The sequence below is a fragment of the Capra hircus genome, chromosome 9 (genome assembly GCF_001704415.2).
Source record: "Capra hircus breed San Clemente chromosome 9, ASM170441v1, whole genome shotgun sequence".
Classification (NCBI taxonomy): domain Eukaryota; kingdom Metazoa; phylum Chordata; class Mammalia; order Artiodactyla; family Bovidae; genus Capra; species Capra hircus.
In genome coordinates, this window is record NC_030816.1 from 84,899,221 (window position 1) to 84,923,043 (window position 23,823).

General features: G+C 41.6%; 1 protein-coding gene across 1 annotated transcript in view; it reads right to left on the reverse strand.

Annotated features, from left to right (window-relative positions):
- PARK2 (parkin RBR E3 ubiquitin protein ligase) overlaps nt 1-23,823 on the reverse strand; it is a 1,213,425-nt gene that overhangs the window by 623,022 nt on the left and 566,580 nt on the right. The window contains exon 5 of the mRNA XM_018053444.1: nt 23,459-23,542. Within this exon, the coding sequence (XP_017908933.1) occupies nt 23,459-23,542 (84 nt within the window). The remainder of the gene's footprint in view (nt 1-23,458; nt 23,543-23,823) is intronic.

The following is a 23,823-nucleotide window of genomic DNA, read 5'->3' on the forward strand; positions in this document are numbered from 1 at the left end:
TATCCTTTCACACGCTGCGATGATGCCCTAGCATTCCTGCAAACATCGTTTAGTCTCAGTAATTTCAGAACCGTACAGATAAATCCGGAGTAGGCAATGGCACCCACTCCAGTCCTCTTGCCTGGAAAACCCATGGACAGAGGAGTCTGGTAGGCTACAGTCCATGGGGTCGCTACTAGTCAGACACAACTGAGTGACTTCACTTTCACTTTTCACTTTCATGCATTGGAGAAGGAAATGGCAACCCACTCCAGTGTTCTTGCCTGGAGAATCCCATGGACAGAGAAGCCTGGTGGGCTACAGTCCACGGGGTCGCAAAGAGTTGGACACGACTGAGCGACTGAGCGACTTCACTTTCACTTACGCATTCATTGAAAGCTTTATTTCTAACCTGTGAAATACATTTATCACATATTTCATTTTTATGATTTACCTGTATATTTCTCTATATGATGGATCTATCTATATATATGTATCTTTACTTATTGTGCTCAGTCTTGTCTGAGGCTTTGTGGCCCCATGGACTGCGACCTGCCAGGCTCCTCTGTCCGCGGACTGTTTCAGGCAAGAATACAGGAGTGAGTTGCGATCTCCTGCCCCAGGGGATCTTCCTGACTTCAAGATCGAATGGGGATCTCTCTGTCTCCTGCATTGGAAGGCAGATTCTTCGCCACTAGTGCCACCTGGGAAGCCCCATATTTACTTCTTAGATATTATTCATAAATCTTTTAAAAAGACAAGAATACTCTTATTTCACCATTAAATCTGCAAAATTAGTTTATTCTGTCCCTTCCTGTGTAGTATCGGAGTGACTCTCGTCTTAGGGTCATCACTCTATGAGCTCCATCCAGCTCATTCCATCAATTTAGTTACTTCCTTCTGTTGCTGATCCTTTCCATCGCTGTCAGATGTTTAGCGAGATCTTAGTGAATCCTGTGACGTGCCCGTAGCCTTATAACATAGGAGCAAATGGTCAGACTTGGGGCCAGGCAGTTGAGGGAACCAGGATGCCGTCAACTGCTTTCCTGTGTTTGGACAGGTGTGAACACTGTCTTTCTGAGGCAGATGTGGGGTATTTCTTCCCCAGGAAAATTGCTCATCAGCATAGCCGGATTCGGAATCATTCACCAGGCTGGGAAGCCAGAGGTCCGAGCTCCTGCAGCTCTCGTTCCCTGGGGAGTTGCTGTGAAATACACGAGGCCGCTGGAACTTCATAGGGTCTTGCTCCCTCATCTCTGCATGGACAGAGCCCTGGGCCTGATTTACTCCTGAATCTGTATGTACACGTGACAGCTGAGAAGCTATCTGGCTTTCCTTCGGATGTAGAGGCACAACTGTGGTATTTTTGGGGATACTGCAATTATTTGTTTCTTGTTTGTTAAGTCCAGGCAAATGAAGCCATTTCAGTTCTGCATAAAGTCTGCTGGAAAGAACCAGGATTCAGGCACTTAAGTTTGCCTTGGCCGTGTGCAAACATATGTCCTGCTGACCATGTATAGGCCGTCTGGAAGGCTCTTCACGCTTTAAGACATGTTAACCTTCACCTTTCTTAAATTTCCTGAGGGAATTTTTGCTGTAAATATTCTAGAAGAGTTTTAACCATAATGCTCTGAAGCAATATTACTTAGAAAAATACTTTCCTTGAGGAAAGTGAAGCTTCATAATGGTCGTATCATGGCATATTTATCTGTTCATTTCTTTCTCAATTTTTTGGGTAAATGACTATTTTTCAAGATAAGTTGAATAGCAACAATATAAAGAAATTGCCCTGCTATATGTCTGCCAGCTACGCACATTCAAGGAATCTTGGTAAGTGTCAGATCACGTGAAAAGCAAGTGATTTATGTGTTGCTGGCAACCAGGATTAAGTTGCCGGAGGTTCTAATAGCTACTGCTAATAGCTTCCTTTCCATGTAAAAATGATCACAGTAGTAGTTAATAGTGAACAACTGTTTCCTCTGGGTAAGAGATTGTACTTCATGTATTTTCTTGTATAATCTTTATAACAAACCTGTAAACCACCATTTTGAATTGCTATTTATAGATGAGGAAAGTATAAGAGATAAACGATTTTGCCCCTAGTCACAGCCAGGATTCAACTGGGCACTTGTAACTTCAGAGCCCTCATTCTTAACCCGCGCTCCCCAGCCCATTCCAGCCAGTTGTGTTTCAAGAATCTTAATATTAATCCTTTTATGTCAGTACACTGACTACATTTTCAGTCTCTTCGTTTAATGTGACTTCAAGATTCCTGCGTGTTCAGATAATGTAAGCTGTATATAACTTAACCACTGCATTAATTTAGATACGGATTATCGTTCATAATCACAGAACATCCTAAGCTGATGCTTTGCAACGTCCACAGGAGGTAACCATTGTGAAGGCCCTCCTGGTTATTTTTCCTGCCAGAAAATTGTTCTCACTTCCACTTATTTTCAGTTACTTCCTACTGGCATGACAAACCTCTATACATTCTTGTAAATAAAGCGGTCCTCAGGCATGAGTAGGAGACAGAAGGAACACCTTCCCCTGTGTCAATAACTAAAGAAAAAGAGATATGGGCAATTTCTCCCAGAGTAAGTTCATGTCACTTCTTCTGTTAAGCCTTTCTGACCTCGGGTAAAGTTAATCATTCCCAACTTGGGGTTTGCAATATATCTTATACTACACTATATATTCTTATACTCCATAATATTTTTTTACAAGTCTTACTTCCTCCCAAGACAGAAACTACTTGAGAGAGGAAAGTGTGACGCATTTGCTTCTGTTTCTTGGACCTTAGCATAGCTCCTGATGTAGATGCTTAATGAGTAATTGTGGCAGAAAGAAACAGAGAGGAGGCAAAAGGGAAAAAAGGGAAGAAAATATGGAAGAAGAGATGAAATCCATTAACTTGCTGTGTGATTTGTATCAGTTCAGTTCAGTCGCTCAGCCATGTCAAGTCTTGGCGACCCCATGGACTGCACCATGTCAGGCCTCCCTGTCCATCGCCAACTCCTAGAGTCTACTCAAACTCATGTCCATTGAGTCAGTGATGCCATCCAACCATCTCATCCTCTGTTGTCCCCTTCTCCTGCCTTCCATTTTCCCCAGCATCAGGGTCTTTTCCAATGAATCAGTTCTTCTGACTCCAGGTGGGCAGAGTACTAGAGTTTCAGCTTCAGCATCAGTCCTTCCAATGAATATTCACACTCTGTGATTTTTATATATACTAAATACTCGTATTTATCTATAATTTATGATATTAGTAGAGAAAAAGAACAAACCATCATCCCTCTGAATAACTCCTCTGACCCAGATTCCCAAGAACCAAAAGGAAAGTGGTCAGAAACACCAGAAACACAGTGGTGTTAGTCTTCCCAGGAGGACTGTGCAAGGCTACAGACCTGCTTTTATAGAAGAGCCGGGTGTTAAGTACAGCTCTTCATTGATGCATTTTATCTAAAACACGGCTCTAAAGGGTGTGAGTATGTGTGTGTCCGTGTTCTAACCTTGCAGATGGAAGGGAGCTAGAACAACTGCCACTTAAAAGCTGCAATCAGTTTCCCAAGGTGGAAATTTCAATTCGTCTTTGCAGAGAGTATTCTGAGGTTTTGAGTAAACCATCTAAAATGGACATCTTGCTTAAAATGTGATGAAAGCAGGGTCCCTGCTCTGAAATGGAGAGATTTGGGCACTCTGGACTGAGTCAGCCTACAGGTTGCATGTTGGCAGGTCACATCTTTCTTCAGGAAGACGCTGTGCATTACTGTGGAGATCTCGTGGAAACTTCTGAGCGTGGAAAGCGTCTCTTGTGAAAGAAGGCAGAGAAGAGAAAGTGAAGAAGCTGCTTCCTTGGACAGGCCCTGAGGGCTGGTTGCACAGGTGTTCCGGCGCTAGGCCCTGGCATCACACGCAGTGCTGGACTAAAGGAGGGGCTCTCCTGATGCCAGGCAGAGTTCCTCACTCTTGCCCCTGGGGCATCAGCTTAGGGGTCCAGGAGCGGGCATCCTTGATCCAGGCACTGCTGTCTACACAAGACGGGCTCCACCAATGTCAGGAGGAAGGATCCTTTACTGGCTTCAGGGTGACAGTGGACAGGGGACAGTGACCGGGGAAGCCGGCTGGGAAAAGACCACGGCGGGAGAGATGCGGAGACTGGAGAAAAGGTGGTGATTTGACAGCACGTTCGACTGGTTCTGGGGAGAGCTCCAGAAACAATACGTGATGTTTACAGCAATGCTTTAGAATGACAGGACAAAACAGGCCAGAGGTTCAGCTGGAACAGACTTCTGGCACTGTAATTTTGTCACCAACCATCAAAAGGACTGCACTTCTACCCAAAGACAATCAGAACCTTGGCACACCAGTTCCATGCCTGTCCGCTGATCATCAAGACAGGAGAGCTTCAGAATCACGCGGGGATCCCTCTCCACGCCGCTGCGCTCGCCCTGCCCTGCCCCAGAACCCCATGTGGAAACTGAGTGCCTGGGTCTGACATTTTAAACTTTCCAATGAAGGTCTTTTCCTCAGGTTATATTTTGTCTCCAGCTCACTTGGTGAGGTGAGACCCCGAAGGTAAGGTTTGGCGTCCTGGCTTCTCCCACAAGAGGTGACCTGACATGTACGGGTGGAGAACCCAAGGAATCGCTGCCGTGTCGGAACTGCGCTTGTGTGTGCACACCAGTCTCACTGTCAGTGTTAGCTCCGGGACCCAGGCGCTGTTAATCAAGGACAGGGGACTGCACTCTCAGGACAAGCTGCTTCTGGGGACGGGCTCCTTTGCAGTTGTGCTTCCACGTCATCATTTCTTCTCAGTCCTGACTTGGGCCAATGTGCATTTTGCTCCCACTGAATGCCATATCATATTTGTACTTTAATTGTCCAGGGTTATATTGGATGTCATTTATTTTTTGACTTCGCGGTTCAGTTGCTAAGTCGTGTCTGACTCTTGCCATCCCATGGACTGTAGCCTGCCAGGCTCCTCTGTCCATGGGATTTTCCAGGCAGAAATACTGGAGTGGTTTGCCATTTCCTTCTCTAGGGCATATTCCCGAACCAGGGATTGAACCTGGGTCTCCTGCACGGCAGGCAGATTCTTTATTGTCTGAGCTTCCAGGGAAGCCCCATTTTTTGACTTTGATAATGTGAGTAACTCCTTACTGATACATGAAAGTGGGTGTTAGCTGCTCAGTCATGTCCGGCTCTTTGGGACCACAGGGACTGTAGCCCACTAGGCTCCTCTGTCCTTGGGATTTCTTTCAGGCAAGAAGAGTGGAGCAGGTGGCCATTTCCTTCTTCAGGGGATCTTCCAGACCCTTGGAGCACACCGAGGTCTCCCATTTTGCAGGGATCTACCATCTGCAGTAAAGAATCTGCCTGGAACACAGGAGAGCCAAGTTCAATCCCCGGTTGAGAAGATTCCCCTGGAGAAGGAAATGGCAACACTGCAGGATTCTTGCCTCAGAAAAGTCCCATGGTCAGAGGAGCCTGGCAGGCTATGGTCCATGGGGTCTCAGAGTCGGACACGACTGAGAGACTAAACTTAAATTTGCTAGTACATACCATACCATAACATAACCTTGGAGAAGGAAATGGCAACCCACTCCAGTGTTTTTGCCTGGAGAATCCCAGGGACCGGGGAGCCTGGTGGGTTGCCGTCTATGGGGTTGCACAGAGTCAGACACGACTGAAGCAACTCAGCAGCAGCCATAACCTAAAAACGTGTCATCTCAATCATATCATCTCCATAATTATAAAAGCTGCAGATGCTAGTCCAGTTGCTCTTTAGGGAGGGATCAGATTAGCGTACGGGCTGGCCTTAAAGCTGAGAACACTATCACTTTCTGGCTGTCTCAGGTAAGGCAACTGTGGATGTTAAGGGAGGAAAAGAAGCGGCACTCAACGTCAATTAAATCTGTAAAGACAAAAGCAGTGTGACCGTTTGCCAGATTCCTGCAAAGCTGGGTTTCCTCACCTGTAGCGTCCCCGCGGTTGGCCCCACACCAGACATGGATTTACTGCTCCACTGGCTCCCACCCACCCTGTCCCCACCCTACAATGTCCCCAGTCTACTCCCAGCTTGATCCTCAGATCACACCATCAAGCTTCACAGGCAAACGTTACAGAACCAAGTCCAGGGCCAGTCCACACTCACTGACCTGGAACCTAGGCACAATCGATCCAACAGCCCACAGCCTTTCTTTTGCATACTGTCCCCCAAATTCCTGAAACTCTCCCAGAACAGCTGTCTGAAATCTTTTCTATTCCCCTTACACCAATACGTTTTCCTTCCCACCCCTTGACAAACGATCTCGCCTCTACAGTAGGGAATACTTCCGGTCAGTACATCTCTATTTAAGAGATCACTGCTGGGAATTGGGTATGCTCTGCACATAAAACAGTCCCAATTACGGGAAACATCTCAGAAGCTGCTATTAGTCATGTCTTCCTCTTGCTCTCAGAGGCCAGTCTGACTGTTGCTGTTGCAGGGCACACTAATTCTCATCTGTACACCTTTACTGAAGTCCCATCCTTCCTGGAATCAAGGCTTCCTTTTGCCCTTCAACACGGACAAGTGTTCTTCCTCATTCTTCAGGGTGCCAGGCATGTCCCCCATCTGCCGTAAACCTCCCTTGTTACACCAGCATCCTTCCAGAACACGCTCTGGTCAGGACCACGACTCAGTGTCTCCCTGCGCGCCAGCCTCCAGTTGCAGGCATGTACGCAGACTTTCTGAGCTCTCTGCCAAACTGTGAAGGGGGCTGGCTGCTTCTGGGTCACCTTCATATCAAACAGCTCTAATACATATTACTTGGCTCTCCCTGAACATTCCAGAGAATTTTCATCATTCTTCCTTTGAAACAAGCTCAATGCTCGGGACATGTAGGGAGACCTCTCCATGATGTGCCTGTAATATTCCTGATTTTCACTGTAATATAAAGGAAGCTTGACCCAATTTCCTTGAGCTCCTGGCTTTTCCTTAACCTGACCCACTTGTTGATTCTCAGCTTAGAGGAACTCTTGCTTACTTTCTTGGACTCTTTCTTTCCAGAGACCGACTCCTGGATCACCTATCCCATTTGCTATGATTATCTGCCCGCCATCACTTTTCTCAATGCCTTGAGAAAACAATGAGTGAGACGAATGCGGACGATAGATCACATTGAGCACATCAGGGTCTAGCGCAACAGGTTAATGGTTCTGAAATCTGATCTGCTTTCCTCCTTCTGAAGCATTTTCCTTCAGGTAAAACATTTATTAATATCTTCAGTTAAAAACGTCATAGGAGAACAGGAAATTGGAAAAGAACTTTTTCACGTCATATAAATAATTGTTAACTGTATTAAATCTTTTAAAATAGACTAGATGTGCTACGAAGGAATATAAAACATTGGTTAAGTTCAGTTCAGTTCACTTCAGTCGCTCAGTCGTGTCTGACTCTTCACGACCCCATGAATTGCAGAACGCCAGGCCTCCCTGTCCATCACCAACTCCCGGAGTTCACACAAACTAATGTCGATCGAGTCGGTGATGCCATCCACCCATCTCATCCTCTGGCGTCCCCTTCTCCTCCTGCCCCCAATACCTCCCAGCATCAGAGTCTTCTCCAATGAGTCAACTCTTCGCATGAGGTGGCCAAAGTATTGAAGTTTCAGCTTTAGCATCAGTCCTTCCAATGACCACCCAGGACTGATCTCCTTTAGAATGGACTGGTTGGATCTCCTTGCAGGCTAAGGGACTCCCAAGAGACATCTCCAACACCACCGTTCAAAAGCATCAATTCTTCATAGTCCAACTCTCACATCCATACATGACCACTGGAAAAACCATAGCCTTGACTAGACATTGGCAGAATATTATAATTTATAATCTGCAATTCACATGTATACTTTGTTTTATATTTCTGTATCTTAGCTATCTCATTACTGATATGTTACTTTCTTCTTTACAGAAAGATAAAGGTCACTGACATTTAAAGTTTGCAGGAACCTGGAAGATTATCTAGCCCCAACACTTCATCTTATAAGCAGTATATAGGGGAAGGGAAATGGAATCTATGTTTAGATAATATTCTCTCATGATTTCTCTGGGATGACATGCTGAACTTATATATTGAAAACAAGTTCATAAAATTTATTTTCAAACTTTATGTTCTAATATGTTGTATGTTACAGGAATCAAAACTATGCAGGAGGCACAAAGACAGGTTAATGGAGCAGGACAGACTCTAGAGATAAGACCTCAAAGTTAGTTTTGGGGAGGAGAAATAAGTAAAATTAGATTCATATGAAATCCTTCACACTAACATTAAATTTACATTTATCAAATATTTTAAAAAGAACAATTTGGAAATAAAAAAACTAGGAAAAATTTTCAGTAAATATCTATAATGATTTTGCATGTCAAGGAGATTCTACTAAGAATGACTGCAAACACTTAATACTACAAAGAAGATAATGCATTTAACTCCTTAAAGGCTATATGAGTTAAGCACATCATCGTTAACTGGCTTAAATAGTGCTAAAACACCATATAAAGACTTTCAAGTTAAATTACTTACTGGCAAAAAATATTTGCAATATATATGATAAAGGGTTACTATAAGAAATGGGTCCTTATAAGGAAATAGCCACAATAATGAGCGAGAAATAATGGAAACCTACTCATGCTTCCTAGTAATAGGGAACAGGTTATTTAACAAGAGATACAGTGTTCCACTGAAAACACTGATAAAAAGTAAAACGAGTGACCTGTGTTCTAATAGTTTTGTTGGGTTTAGTCACTAAGTGGTGTCCAACTCTTTTGCATCCTCAAGGACTGCAGACTGCAAGGCTCCTCTGTCCATGGGGTTTTCCATGCAAGTATACTGGAATGGCGGAGATAGCAATGGCACCCCACTCCAGTATTCTTGCCTGGAAAATCCATGGACGGAAGAGCCTGGTAGGCTGCAGTCCATGGGGCTGTGAAGAGTCAGACACGATTGAGTGACTTCCCTTTCACTTTTCACTTTCATGAACTGGAGAAGGAAATGGCAACCCACTCCAGTGTTCCTGTCTGGAAAATCCCAGGGATGGGGAAGCCTGGGGGGCTGCTGTCTATGGGGTCGCACCGAGTCGGACACGACTCAAGTGACTTAGCAGCAGCAGCAACATACTGGAGTGGGTAAGTTTTAGGGAGAGTGAAAACAGGTGTGCACTTTCCTGAAGCCCTAATGGAATTGAGCATCATAACACTCTAAACGCAAAATGCTTTTGACCTAGCAACTCTGCTTCTGAAATTATATTCTGCAAATGTGACCAAGGATTCCCTGGTGGCTCAGAGCGGGAGAGTCCACCTGCCAATGCAGACCCAGGGGTTTGATCCCTGTCATGAGAAGATCCCACAAGCCTCAGAGAAGCTGGGCCTGTGAACCACAGCTACCGTGCTGTGCTCTAGAGGCTGCGAGCCACAAACGCGCGCTGCAGCTACTGAAGCCTGTGCATCCGAGATTCTTGCTCCGCAACAAGGGAAGATGCCACAGTGAGAAGCCCATGCGCTGCAGCTAGAGAGGAGCCCCCACTCGTTCGAGCTCGAGAAGAGCCTGTGCAGCAACAGAGACCGAGCACAGTCAAACACACAGAAATAAAACTGTGTGACCAGACACGTGTTCAGAGATGTACGTGAGAGAGATCACGGAATGCAGAGCAGCTGAAACACTCACCGGTGGGGGACCACTAAGCAGAACAGAATAGCATCAATCATAAAACAGTCATGTAGACTTCTATCTGTTGCTAGGAAAATGAGTACAATATAGGATGCAAAAGATACAAATTACAAAGTAATACATAAGATATGAGTTCATTACAAAAAAGTGTGTGTTCCTGTGCAGACACACATGATTAGCTTGAAAACCATCTAGAAGAAAGCACATTCCCAATGTCAACAGTGATCTTCTCCACGTGGTTTGATTAAACCTAAGTTTTAGCCTTTACTTTACATGAAGGCTATTTTTTTCAGCCCACATTATGTTCTTATAATGAGAAAAAGCAACATTTATTAAGAAAATAATGGAGGCATCGTAACTTTAAATTGCAGTTCAAGTATACCATTTATAATAATATATTATGACAATTATCCTGGTGCATAATTCTGAAAAAAAAAAAAATCAACAGCAATGCTCTTCTAAGTGATTGTGACTAAGTAATTTATTTTTTTCCTCCAGATCAGCTGGCAGGGAATTTTATCTTATGTCACAATCATACATGTATTATATAAAATTCAAATTGAGCACATTTTTATTGAAGGGAACTACAGATGTTGCAGTCTGCTACACAGTTATTGTCAGAGCATTTTTATCGCTTTGAATACTTCGTGTTATTTGTAGAAATTACAATCAACTACACTGGCATGATGGTCAGTTTCCACAATACAGGTGGAAAAAGCCAGAGATCACGCCTAATAAAAGTCAATACATTAGAATAAGAACAACTATGGTAATAATACCTGCAATGTATTGATCCCTTACACTGTGAGACTCTGACGCAAGCACTTTATATATCCTTTATCACAGTTACTCATTCCAACTGCCTTGTATAAAAAGTCATGGATATCTGTTTCACAAATGAGAAAACTGACAGGAGTGTGAAGATTTTGTCCAAGACTATCAGACCACAAGCGTGAGAGGAAAAGCTCAGGTCAAGCTTCTCTTACTTCAGTGGCCACGCATCTGTCTGGTAAGCTACACAATGACCACAGGAAGAATACACCATCAGGCAAAATCGTTTGGAAACACATTGTTAGTGGTGACTTAGGAAGTACATGCAGAAATCGGAGACCAGAGTATAGCCTCAGGTAGAGTGGACAGAATGAAATTAGATATGAACAGATACATAGGGCTTCCCTGGGGGCTCTGACGGTAAGGAAGCTGCCTGCAATGTGGGAGACCTGGGTTCAGTCCCTGGGTTGGGAAGGTCCCCTGGAGGAGGGCATGGCAACCGACTCCACTATTCTTGCCTGGAGAATTTCTGTGGACAGAAGAGCCTGGCGGGCTGCAGTCCATGGGGTACAAAGAGTTGGACACAATCAAGTGATTAAGCACAGCACAGCACAGCACGGATACATAACTGTATCTTAATTTCTCTGGCATGACCACAAAGTGGGGGAACTGACTGGAAAGTGCTTGTTCTTGTTTAAAAGATACTATCCAGGCTAAAGACAGGATTCAAAGATACAAATGATCTAGCAGGCATGAATAAACCCTCAAGTCCTTATAATTCTACTCTGATGCTCCCATCATCAACTCATTGTCTGATTTGTAATCTGAGCCTGCTTTTATAAAACTACCACACACACACACAGCTATACATGACAGTGTGTGTGGCCTTTTGTATAATCACATAATCATGCAGGGCTATGGGACATACTTCAGTTACCCATTGCTGTGCAGCAAACCACCCCAAATGTTCCTGATTTGAAAGTTTTTCCTAGACGTATTTTGCTCACAAATCGGCAATTTAACTGAACTTTGGTGGAGACTGCTAATCTTGGCCCCGTGGCAGCAGCTGGGGAGGCTCAAAAACCCAGGTCTGAAGGCTGATGTTGACGCAAAAGACAAGTGATGGGAAGGCTGATCTGCTGGGTGAGGGGACACCTGGTTCCTGAGTCACCTCTGCCTATTTCCATGTGGCTTCGCCACGTGGTCTCTTAGGCATTTTCCATGATGGTTAAGGGCTCCTCATGTACATGTTCCAAAGAAAAAGCCAAGCAGACATGACCTGACTTCTGTCATTTTCATTTACTTGGGTGACTTAATTACCTCCAGTTACCCACCCCGCCTCTTTCCCTCTGTTTCTTTTTACAGAGATTGTCTTTCATCATCATGAAGGGTTTGGTTATTATTTTATTGTTCTTTAGTTTTGTTTACTTATTTTTTTTTGAGGGTCACCAGTGTTGGAGAAGACTCTTGAGAGTCCCTTGGACTGCAAGGAGATCCATCCAGTCCATTCTGAAGGAGATCAACCCTGGGATTTCTTTGGAAGGAATGATGCTAAAGCTGAAACTCCAGTACTTTGGCCACCTCATGCGAAGAGTTGACTCATTGGAAATGACTCTGATGTTGGGAGGGATTGGGGGCAGGAGGAGAAGGGGACGACAGAGGATGAGATGGCTGGATGGCATCACTGACTCGATGGACATGAGTCTGAGTGAACTCCAGGAGTTGGTGATGGACAGGGAGACCTGGCGTGCTGCGATTCATGGGGTCACAGAGAGTCGGACACGACTGAGCAACTGAACTGAACTGTGATATCTGTGGTAGAATTCATGGTAATTTAGTTGTGATAGTTGGAGAGAAAATGTGGAAAATTCAGAATAAATCACATTTCTCAATACAATGTCATTCCATTATTACTAAAGGACTATGCTTTTAACTGCATGAAATTAAAAGATGCTTGCTCCTTGGAAGAAAAGTTATGACAAACCTAGACAGTGTATTAAAAAGCAGAGACATTACATTTCCTACAAAGGTCCATACGGTCAAAGTTATGGTTTTTCCAATATTTTGGCACCTGATGTGAAGAATATCAGGTCCATGGGACTGCAAAGAGTCAGACAAGACTGAACAACTTAATTGAACTGATGGTTTTACCAGTAGTCATGCATGGTTGTGAGAGGTGGACCATAAAAAAGGCTGAGCAGCAAAGAATTGATGCCTTCAAACTGTGGTGCTGGAGAAGATTCCTGAGAGTCCCTTGGACAGCAAGGAGATCAAACCAGTCAATTCTAAAGGAAATCAACCCTGAACATTCATTGGAAAGACTGATGCTGAAGCTTCAGTACTTTGGCCACCTGATGTGAAGCGCCGACTCATTGAATAAAGACCCTCATGTTGGGAAAGATTGAAAGCAGGAGGAGAAGGAGACGACAGAGGATGAGATGGTTGGATGGCATCACCAACTCAATGGACATGAGTTTGAGCAAACTCCTGGGAGATGGTGAAGGAAAGAGAAGCGGACATGCTGCAGTCCATGGAGTCGCAAAGAGTTCAACACGACTGAGTGACCGAACAGCAACAAATATTTTAAACAGTGCATCATAATCGGAATTAGTGGACTATAATTCCTAGTTTGTAGTAATCATGACTTTGTAGCATCCTGATTAATCCTCTGGTATGGGCAATCTCTCCATTACTTGCTCTATTGGGATCCAATAGTCACAGAGTTCATCTAGGTAGTCCCATAACCATGACTGAAAAACCCTATTCTTCAGTGGCAACTTCTTTATCACAGTTCAGTTGACTCTACTTATTTCGTAAGAGTAAACACAAGCCATCTCTAAGGAGCTTCTTTAGCTGAACTCCAATAAAATGTACTTTTTGTATCTCTACTGTTGCGGTTTTATTCTTATGCAGCCATAAGCTGTGACCACATAGCTGGGCAGTGTAGACTCCTCTCCATTTATATCTGCTTTTATCCATATGAGATAAACATCTCATGACCAAAGTACATGACCGAACTGCAGTCCTTAGGCAATGGATTTATTTAAAGCATTTCATTATTCAATCAAGAAAATGTCCAAATTGAAATGCATGCATTATAATAATTATTAGTACTCACTGTGAAATACTAAATTAGAATTGATTCTCTGAATGTTCTCCATATATTGCACATTGTACTAAGTGTACTAAGTGATCTGAATTTTAACTGCTTAACATAAAGCCATTTAATGACATAATTGTGAACATCAGTGTAAGTGTTAATGGAATGGTAAAAGCAGATGGAGAAACGGTTCTTTGAAATGGCTTGTTTTTATAAGGCAGGTATAAAACTAATAAACGAGATAACTGTGAGGGAAAATGACAATGCTAAGGTCCAGGAAAATACTGACTTTCTGAATAAGGTATGAAAATCTACAGATATAAACAGTTGCATGATCCCAATAGACTACTGCTTACTCTTTAAACTCAGGAAGCTTTATTGAGTCCTGAATCTCCGCACTCAGTGTAATTTCTTAATGCACATCATTTAATGCACATGATGTGCTCTACAAATGGAGAAGTGGAAAGAACACAGACGATAACAAACATGCACTTAGAAACAGACATTCTAACTCGCTTCTCAACTGCTCAGCAAACAATGACAGCCAACTGGATCATCCTGAAGAAGGGATGACTCTCAGATAGTCTCAAATTTCACTGCACATAGGAACCCATTTTCAGCTGAGCTCAGTTCAGTCGCTCAGTTGTGTCCGGCTCTTTGCGACCCTCTGATATTTTCAAAAGTTAGTGGCAAAGGAAAAAGGTCCCAGTTTTCCAGTAAGGGTAGGCAATAAAGGAGTGGAGAGGAAACCCTTTATACTGGGTCATTCACTCCTGGTGATTACAGATAACAGAGAGTTAACCAATAAAAACAGAATTTCAATCAACTGCTAAACAGACCCCCACTGAGGAACATACTGGAGAAATGTGAACGGATGAGACAAGAAAACCATATGGCTGTTCTTAATGACCCAATAAATACAAGAAAAGTGTGGTGCTTCTAATCGGTTCTAAACTAAAATCTCATCTGTATGTTGTTTCCAGCTTTAAGGAAGGCAAAATGCTGATTCTCATTTACCTTGATTCACACGTTTACCAGGGATTTAAGGACAGTAGAGTGTGTAAAAATAATCTTTTATTATTGTATACTTCGATTTTCTTTTTCCTTCTTTTTTCTTTATCATATCTCTCATGCCAGCCAGCTCAACTTCAATTTCAGCCTTCAAAATATCCAAACTTTTGTGTAGTGAGATTCCTTCTAGAACTAGTCATAATCCTCCATGTAAAACCTCACAAACAAAAATAAAAAACACAGCAAAGGGAGAAAGTGCACTGCCTCCGTTTTCTCTGTCTTGTCTAAAATTCCAGATACTTTCCAGGAGAGCATTCTCTCATAGCAGGGCCCTTGCAAGAGGGTCTTTTCTGCCAGAAGTTATCCTCCGGCTTCTCCACCAGGAACTCTGACTCAGCCTGCAGATTCCAGCGCTGGCCTCCACTGCCCCCATCAAGGGTGCCCTACCCCACAGATTCTAGGCAGACATCCTGGTCCGTGTCCTTGTAACGCTTGGGCTTTGCTTTCATCCTCCCTGGTGACAAGTCCAAGCTCGTCAGGACTGAGGGGACCTCCGTGGAGGCAGAGGATGTTGATTTTGGGACCCACAGGTGTGCTGACTCTCCTGCCTGCCAGGGAGCAGGCAGCTAATAGTACTTAAGGGATCAATGACCCTTCGTTTTCTAAGTCATTAAGGCTTCCCCGGGGGGCTCAGTGGTAAAGAATCCGCCTGCCAATACTGGAGGTCTGGATTTGATCCCTGGGTTAGGAAGATCCCCTGGAGAATGAAATGGCTACCTGCTCCAGTATTTTCACCCGGGAAATCCCACGGACAGAGGAGCCTGATGGGCTACAGTTCATACGGCCGAAAAGAGTGGGAAACAACTCAATGCCTACAACAGAGACAACTCCTGTCATTTCCTCTGCCTCATAAAACGCTGCTAATCGTGGCGACATCACTACCTGCGGAATGTCCACTGTCCCTGCCTCAGCCCACTGCTCAAGAGTCTTCTCTGTTCACTCATCTCTGAGCCCCCGCAGAAACACTCTGTGTGCCTGTCCGCTGGCCTCTGGGAGACACCGGCTTGTCTTGTTTCTTCTTTCTTACTCACACAGTGAGGTCTTCTGCTCCCCTTCATATCCAGCTTCATCAAGATGCAGTTCAGGGCAAAAACCATCACTGGCCGAGCTCCCCCCCTCCTCCCAGACATCTTCCCCAAACGATGGGAGCAGTGAATGAAACATTCTCTATTCTGTCCCTGGTGCCCGGCACAGAAGCCAAGTACAGTGCACACTCCCCTTGCACTGTTCAATCCGAACTACAGTCATTTCTGTAAAGTCTTATCTTCCCAACCAGATTTCCAGTGCTGGAAGGTCAGTCTTTGCTTTCTGTGCAGAGAATAATATAACCAAAATATACTTGTTATGAAAACAACTATATTTCTCTCAATGGAAATACACACACTTTAAATTATAATTTGCTTTTCCATCTTTACACATAAAAGTTTTCTCTATATCTCACAGAAACACTCATGTATGAGATCAGCACTGAGCTTATTTTCCAGAACCCTGAGTACTGAGGACTGTATACTCTGAATACTGAGTACTGAGTACTGATAATTACCTGCTTTAGGAAACTCAGCCCTGAGGATCCCAAACTATGTTTGTATTCCAAATATTAGTGGAAGTAAATGTTTTCCCACAAGTGAGTCAACAGTGCATGAAATTCTTCTCAGTTTCGATTTTATTTTCCACTGCTATTTTCTATTTATATAATTATATTTTCTGTACAACATCTCAAGTTTGGTAAACTGGTTTAAGTGTGTGCTTTGCAGCATATATCTTACAAACTAAATTTTATCATGGCCTCTGATAACTTTCTGAGCGCTAGCTTGACCTGAATAAGAGGGATGATGGTTTCTTAATGACTGCCATCAGGGCACGATGAAGTGTGGGTCTCTAAGACACATCAATCACCTGCTTGAAGGATCAAGAAGGCTATTTCCTGGTGGAGAAGCAGGCCTCGCTCTCTCGGTCCATTGCTCCTGCATCTTCCTTCCATTCTTCTCACTCCATTAGCCTTCTGTGTGTCTGCTCAGAGGCTATCAGAGTCTGACCTCCAGTCCCCAATTCCTGGCATTTCCATTTAGGTCTAATCTACCATCCCAACGGAAAAATTTGGTGATGTTTACAGGGGTATTTAATCTTTCTTTGCTCCAGTTCTCAGAATTTCATTTAGAAATCTATTGAAATTATCTTATCACAGCTCTTGCTATCTTCTCAGGTAAATCGATATACCCTCTCCCCTAATCTAAACCGCAGCAGTCCTGAGTGCTATTTTGGTTAAAATCATGATAGATTCCTCTGTCATACCTTTGTGTTCTGGGCCCCTTGTCTAAAACCACAACATAACCTTCAACAGCGCCTCTTACTGACACATCCAGCTTTGAAATCATTCCATGGAGAGATGAAAAATTAAGAAGTAACTGTTGAAGCCTTTGGGGATGGTTAAAATTGCTCGTATCTCAACAGCATTGTGGTAATATGCATGATTTTCTTCTGTATATGAAATAAGATATGAATTATAGCACAAGTGAAAAAGCAACTTACACTTCACACAGATCAGGGTTCTCCTGGAAGCAAGAATTATTTTCAATACTTAAAATATACATTAAAGAAAATGCACATTCGCTTGAGAAATGGCATCATAAACGAACAAGGTTACGTTTGTGGGACTATGGTGTGGACACTGGGAATCGCGTGTGTGCCAATATGCTGCTGTATACACTGTATACACTGATTCCCTTTCCTTGGTGATTACGTTTTTCATGCAACAGTGTACAAGAGTCTTTAGCAGTACTATGGAGAAGAGACTGTTGATCAAATTTTCCACTAAGTTGTAAAAGCACTCAAATAAAAACAGGGTTATTTCACATAAAAAGGAAAATGAATGGAATTGAGTCTAGACTTCAGAGCCACACAAATACCTATGAGTTCTTAAAAACTACCTCAATTTCTTCAGTTCCCTAAAAAAAAATGACATTTTTTTTCTATAGCGGACTTATTTATAAATAAAATTAAAAAGGATTTGTTTTAATTCACAAAATTTCAGCTGATTCTACAATAATGTGTATATATATAAAGATAGCTATATAAATGCTTCCCCTGTGGCTCAGTGGGTCTAGAATCTGCCTGCAATGCAGGGGACACAGGAGACGCGGGTTCAGTCCCTGGGTTGGAAAGATCCCCGGGAGAAGGAAATGGCAACCCACTCCAGTATTCTTGCCTGAAAAATCCCACAGACAGAGGAGCCTGGTTGGCTACACAGTCCATAAGGTGACAAAGAGTGAGACACGATTGAGCGACGCAGCAGCAAAAAATATATATATCTTCCAATTTTACCTTAATTTTTTAAAAGAAAAAAAAAAGACACTTTTTGTTTTCCACTACTCAAAACATGATTTAGAAATAAACTGTCCTTGAGTCTGAATACCTGATAGGTTTTTGAAAAATGCTGTAAGAAGTTTCTAGTTTGTCACCCAAATTGCATGTCAAACAACAAAGAACACTTTGTCACGCTTAGATACCATTCAATCATAATCTGAGTTTGACTGCAACTCTACTTTATTTAGAATTGAGAGAATAGAACTAGAGAACAGTGTACGGACAGGGAGAGCATTTCTCTCCTGCCAGGGATAAAGGCAGAATGAGAGGAGTGAGCGTGGCCTTTCCTCTTCGCCTTCTGTCCCCATTCTCCCCCTCCACCCAGCCGGCCCTTGAGGTTTGATGAGGCCCCTGGAACCACAAGGGTTGGGATTGTTTAAATACGTATTTGGAGATGGTTGTGATGTGTTGCTGACTGCATAATGCAGGTAAGCTTGGGCAACACAATAATATGCACCCAATGACTCCTACACTGTGCAGATCAAGGCTTTCATTTGTGGCTGTCTCAGTGAAAACTTGGTCAACCTCAGATTTTTTCTTAAAAACAAAACAAAGCCAACCTTCCATTATTATTAGATATTGGAAAAAATAAGAACATATCAACTACACCAGCAAACCATCCTGAGAAACCCTAAGACTCATTTTATGAGATTCTGGTTAAGCCTAGAACAACAAAAAAGGAAACCAAAAGAAAAACAGAGCTCTTCAAGTGCAGTAATCTGATTTAAACTAAAACATTAGTAAGAAACTTTTGGGACATAAAATGTGCAAATGATGTATAAGTAAAAATTGTTCACTATTTGCTGACACTTATTTAATATTCATTGTTTCCTGGTCAACATCTTCCCAGAAGATGAAACCAAAGATGGAGACTATGAATATTAACTTATATTCAAACTAATGTTGACATATAGTGAGCCTAACAGGGAGAAATGAAAGAAATAAATTACATATTGAGTAAGATGAACACTCTCCATTTGCTACACTGAGTTTAATAATTATATCATTTATTATAATTCAGAGGATAGTTTTTAGTACCAAGTTTCACTAGAAATAAGTCTTTGAGCTATTTAAGAGATTCTTCTCTACTGTTTCTGATAAGAAAGAAAATTCTATGTAAAAGAGCTTACCTGGTCAAAATCAATCTAAAAAAGAATCTAAGCAAATATTACCTCTCAAAGATATAAAATATGATGCATGCTATAGGCTGTTAAGTGGTAGAATCAACACCCCTTAACGGCCCTTTAGAATGTGATATGGTCACAAGAGCAGAACCCTCAGCAATAGGGTTAGTGCCTTTATTAAAAGAGACCCCAGAGCTCCTTTGCCCTGGCCAGCACAGGAAGAAATGTGCGCTAATGCCATCCAAGAATCAGGAAGTGGGCTCTCCCCAGTCACTGAATCTGCTGGTGCCTTAATCTTAGACTTCCATCCTCCACAACTGTCAGAAGTAAGTATTTGTTGTTCATAAGTCACTCATCTTATGATACCTTGGGACTTCCTTGATAGATCAGTTGGTAAAGAATCCGCGTGCAATGCAAGAGACCCCAGTTTGATTCCTAGGTTGGGAAGATCAGCTGGAGAAGGAATAGGCTACCCACTCCAATATTCTTGTGCTTCCCTTGTGGCTCAGCTGGTAAAGCATTCGCCTGCAATAAGGGAGACCTGGGTTTGATCCCTGGGTTAGGAAGATCCCCTGGAGAAGGGAAAGTATTCTGGCCTGGAGAAATCCAAGGACTGTATAGTCCGTGGGGTTGCAAAGAGTTGGACATGATTGAGTGACTTTCACTTTGGTATAGCAGACTCCACAGTCTAAGACAAGATATAACTGAAATATTTTTTTCATTTTTTTCCCCCTGCAATTATTCCTGATCCTGAGCCCCACTGCTGAATTGTCAGGTGTGAGGGAGAAGGCAACAATCTCACAGTTGGCTAAGAAACCCTTCATTACCACAGATGCACTGCTAAGCCAGACATCTTCACAGGAGAGTGTTTGACAAACAGGGGATGCTCACTTTTAAAAGTTGTGATTTGGAGCTCAGGAATAATGCCCAGAGAGTAAGGCTCTAGGTATGCTTTTGTCTACATCTGTGCAAGTAAGAAAAAATATGTATTCCCCAAGGCACATAAAAAAAATCCATATCATATCCAAAGTTGAATTAATTTCACTAATGGAAAAATGCTAATTGATTTTTGTTCTACTTATTCTCAGGTGCACACCCTTTGAGTTGGCTATAATTCTTTTTATAAAAGGGTAAGATGTCTTTCAGAACCACTGTGATGCTTCTTTCTAAGACAGCAGTGACAAAGGTAGAACTGACTTCGTTTCAGATTTCTCTGCCTCAAGCACAGGTAAGGTCAGGTTTATATTTTGTAGTCTTATAAACTAAGGTGAAAGTTACTGCTATGTAAAATGATTGAGCTAATCTTTAAGTGCATAAATATGAATTAAGAATACATTACAGACCTTACTCTTCTGAATTTTAAGTATATGGATATTTTATTCAAGTGCTAGAAATTGAAGGTTTTATGATAATATATATTCTATATAACACTGTGTCAAAATTTAAAATACTCCATAAATGTAAAAATAATAAACTACTTAAAATGCCTATCTTCTCACCTTCTTAAGAAACAAACACTACATTCAAAGCTTTAGAAAATAGAAGAGACATGGTTTATATTTAGCTGCAGAGTAAAAATGCAATCCAGAAACATGGTTTTAATATAAGGACAAAGAAGGAATTAAACTTTTCACATAGCTTTAATTTTATGCTCCATGCTTACATGCAATATTGCCCAGCAACTTTATATTATCTTTATGTATATTTCCAATCATTAAATGTTATACTGATTGCTATATTTTGTTTAGGTTTTTTTTCCATTTTTTTTCCCAACCATTCCTTCTCACATTTCAGGCTTTTCTTCTGGGATCATTATCTTTCTGCCTGAAATACTTTAACTTAGAAATTACTTGAAACTTTTAGATAGAAGTTGGTTCCCTGAGTTCCTATTTACCTGAAAATGCCTTTTTGGTTGTTGTTCTTAACTTTTGTTTTTAGAAGATTTTTCTTAAATACAATTTTAGTTTAGCATTTATTTTCATTCAGTTTTGAAGATACTGTTCCCATTTCATCTGCCTTCCGATGTTGCTACTGATTAAATAACTATCGATTCTTTCTCCTGGGTAGCAACCAGTCTTCTTCACTCTGCTGCTTTTGAAATTTTCTCTCTGACCTCTATGTTCCACAGTTTCACTGATCGATTTAGGTGTGACTTTCATTTTATTCTTAGCCCTTGGGATTCTTGGGTCTTAAAAACTGTGGAAAGTCCTGCTTCATTATTATTATTATTATTTTTGGTAGCATTATGTGGCATGCTGGATCTTAGTCCTCTGACCACGGATCAAACCTGTATCCTTGCAGTGGAAGAACGGAGTCCTAATCACTGCCAGGTAAGTACCTCACTACCTTTTAAAATATTACCTTTCCACTGCTCTCTCTATTATTTTCTTCACAAATCTAATTTTATCCTCCATGTTGTTTAACTTTTCTTTTATTATTTTAAGTATATTCTATTAGGTCAAATTTCAGATCTAAGTTATAATTTCTCTTTCATATATTCACTCACTGTTTAACCCATTTAGCTAATTTGCTGTCAATTACGATAATTTTTAATTTAACATTTCTATCTAGAGTGAAAATAAAATAGGCACCTATCCCTAGAACATTCCTCTCTCCAATTGATCCCAGGAGATCATGTTTTACAGGAGGCTCTTTAATATAATTCTATGGTTTCATTTTCTACCCCTATGAGGCCCTAAACTCACCAGTGTTTTCTCGGTCTGAAGCCCTAACCCCTGCTGGTGAGTGACTTCACTCACAGGATTTTTCTTCTGGAGAACAGCCAGAAATATGTACTTTACACTTTGGCCTATAAACTTTTCCTTACTATGTCATCAGCACAGTCATTCTTTAAAAGATATGTATTTGTAATTCAATTCAGTATTTTTATATAGTGTGTACTGCAAGCATTTTTTTAGGGTATCAGCTCACCATGCTGTCAGAAATAAAACCTCAATATAAATTAATTTAGAATGAGCATTATGTATTGATACATAAGTAAGTTGAAAATTCAACAAGTAAGAAAAGGCAAGATTATCAACCCTACTCTATCCGCCTTTGACTGATCTGAAGCTGAATCTTTAAAGACACAAGACTGTCTATTCTGCTAAGCTGAATCCTTCCAATTAATATCAAGGTACATGGAGGCAGTCAGACTGTCAATGATTGAAGTAGAGTTTCAAAGGACTTCACATTGCTGTGTATGCAATGTTATATGCACCGAGGGATTTACATCATTATTAAATGTAATTATATCTGCATGTTATGTAGATATACACATTACACTCACATACATACACACACATATGTAATTATATTTAATTATTCCCAATAAAATATATGTACTTTAATTTCATCCCAGTAGCAAACTTGCAAGACTGATTCCTTGATAGCTGTCAGTGACACACAAGTCACTATTTTACACCAGGCTTTACATTAATAAAAAGCTGTTCAGTGTCTGTCCCCAGTCCCAACTGATGGAGAATGATCTTTACCACTGCTCATTGCTATCTCCATAGCCTTGCAATCCTCCAACAGATTGGAGAGAGAAGACATGTCTGATGATCAAGCTCAAACACTCTACCAGAGAAGACATTAGCTGTCGGCTGGCTGTGACAGTCTGTGAACTAACACTGACATTTCTGTCGGTGCCATAACAGTATTTACAGATCGGAAAATTTATACAATCAGATGATGATGGAACCAAGGATTTTCCAAAGTAAAAATTGGAACAATATCCAAATTACAAACATGAACATTATAATAACATTATTTTTAAAATAACTTCAGTACTTAGGGTCTCATTGCAGAAATACCTTCTCGGTATGAGAGATATGCCATATGTTCGTAAAGAAAATGGGATTACACCCAACAGAGGATGGTGATTGCATTTACAGTTGGCCATCCATTCGAGATTTTCTAAAAGCCCACTGTGTCAGAAAACCACTAAGAAAGGTAGAAAGAGTGATTCTGAATCACAGGGAATGTAAAGGCAAAATATCGCAGCAGTAGGAAAAGCATGAATGTATAGCTTTGTTATTTTCTTTTGCCGAACCCTGAATGGAATCTTCTTTATATTCCATGAATATCACCTTATGAGGAATTTAAATTGTCCTGTTTCAACACAGTCACTCCAAATGGCTAAGTCTCTAGGAAAATGACACTGGAAGGCAATGATACACTTAGAATTCTTGGTGAATATTATGAACTCTTCTGAATCTGATAATCTTTTTTGTAAATAGGAAAAATGCTTGGAAAATGCTCATTTACCATTTTGTATGTAATCTCATTTCCCAGTAAATGCCAGAGATGCCATAATGAAGAACAGATTCGACCCGTACTTACCGCTCTGGTCCCAGGGCAGTTTGGAGACCGGCATTCACCACTCATTTGGTTTGGGATTAAGACATCTTCCCAGCAAGAAGGACCCTTTGGGGAAAAAAAAAAAAAAAAACAAGACATTCTTGGTGCACAAATTATAAAATAAATGTACTCATTAACACATTTTTAAAATCTGTTTGTTATAAAATGATAATGAAAGTAATATAAGGTCCAATGATTGTCAAAGTATGATACATAGACCTGGGGAGTTCTCAGGACCCTTCTAGGGGATCTGCTAGGTCAAAACTATTTTCAACAATGTACTAAGATAATATTTGGCATATTGCTCCAAATGTGTATCATATATACATGGAGTCCTTTCCCTTCGT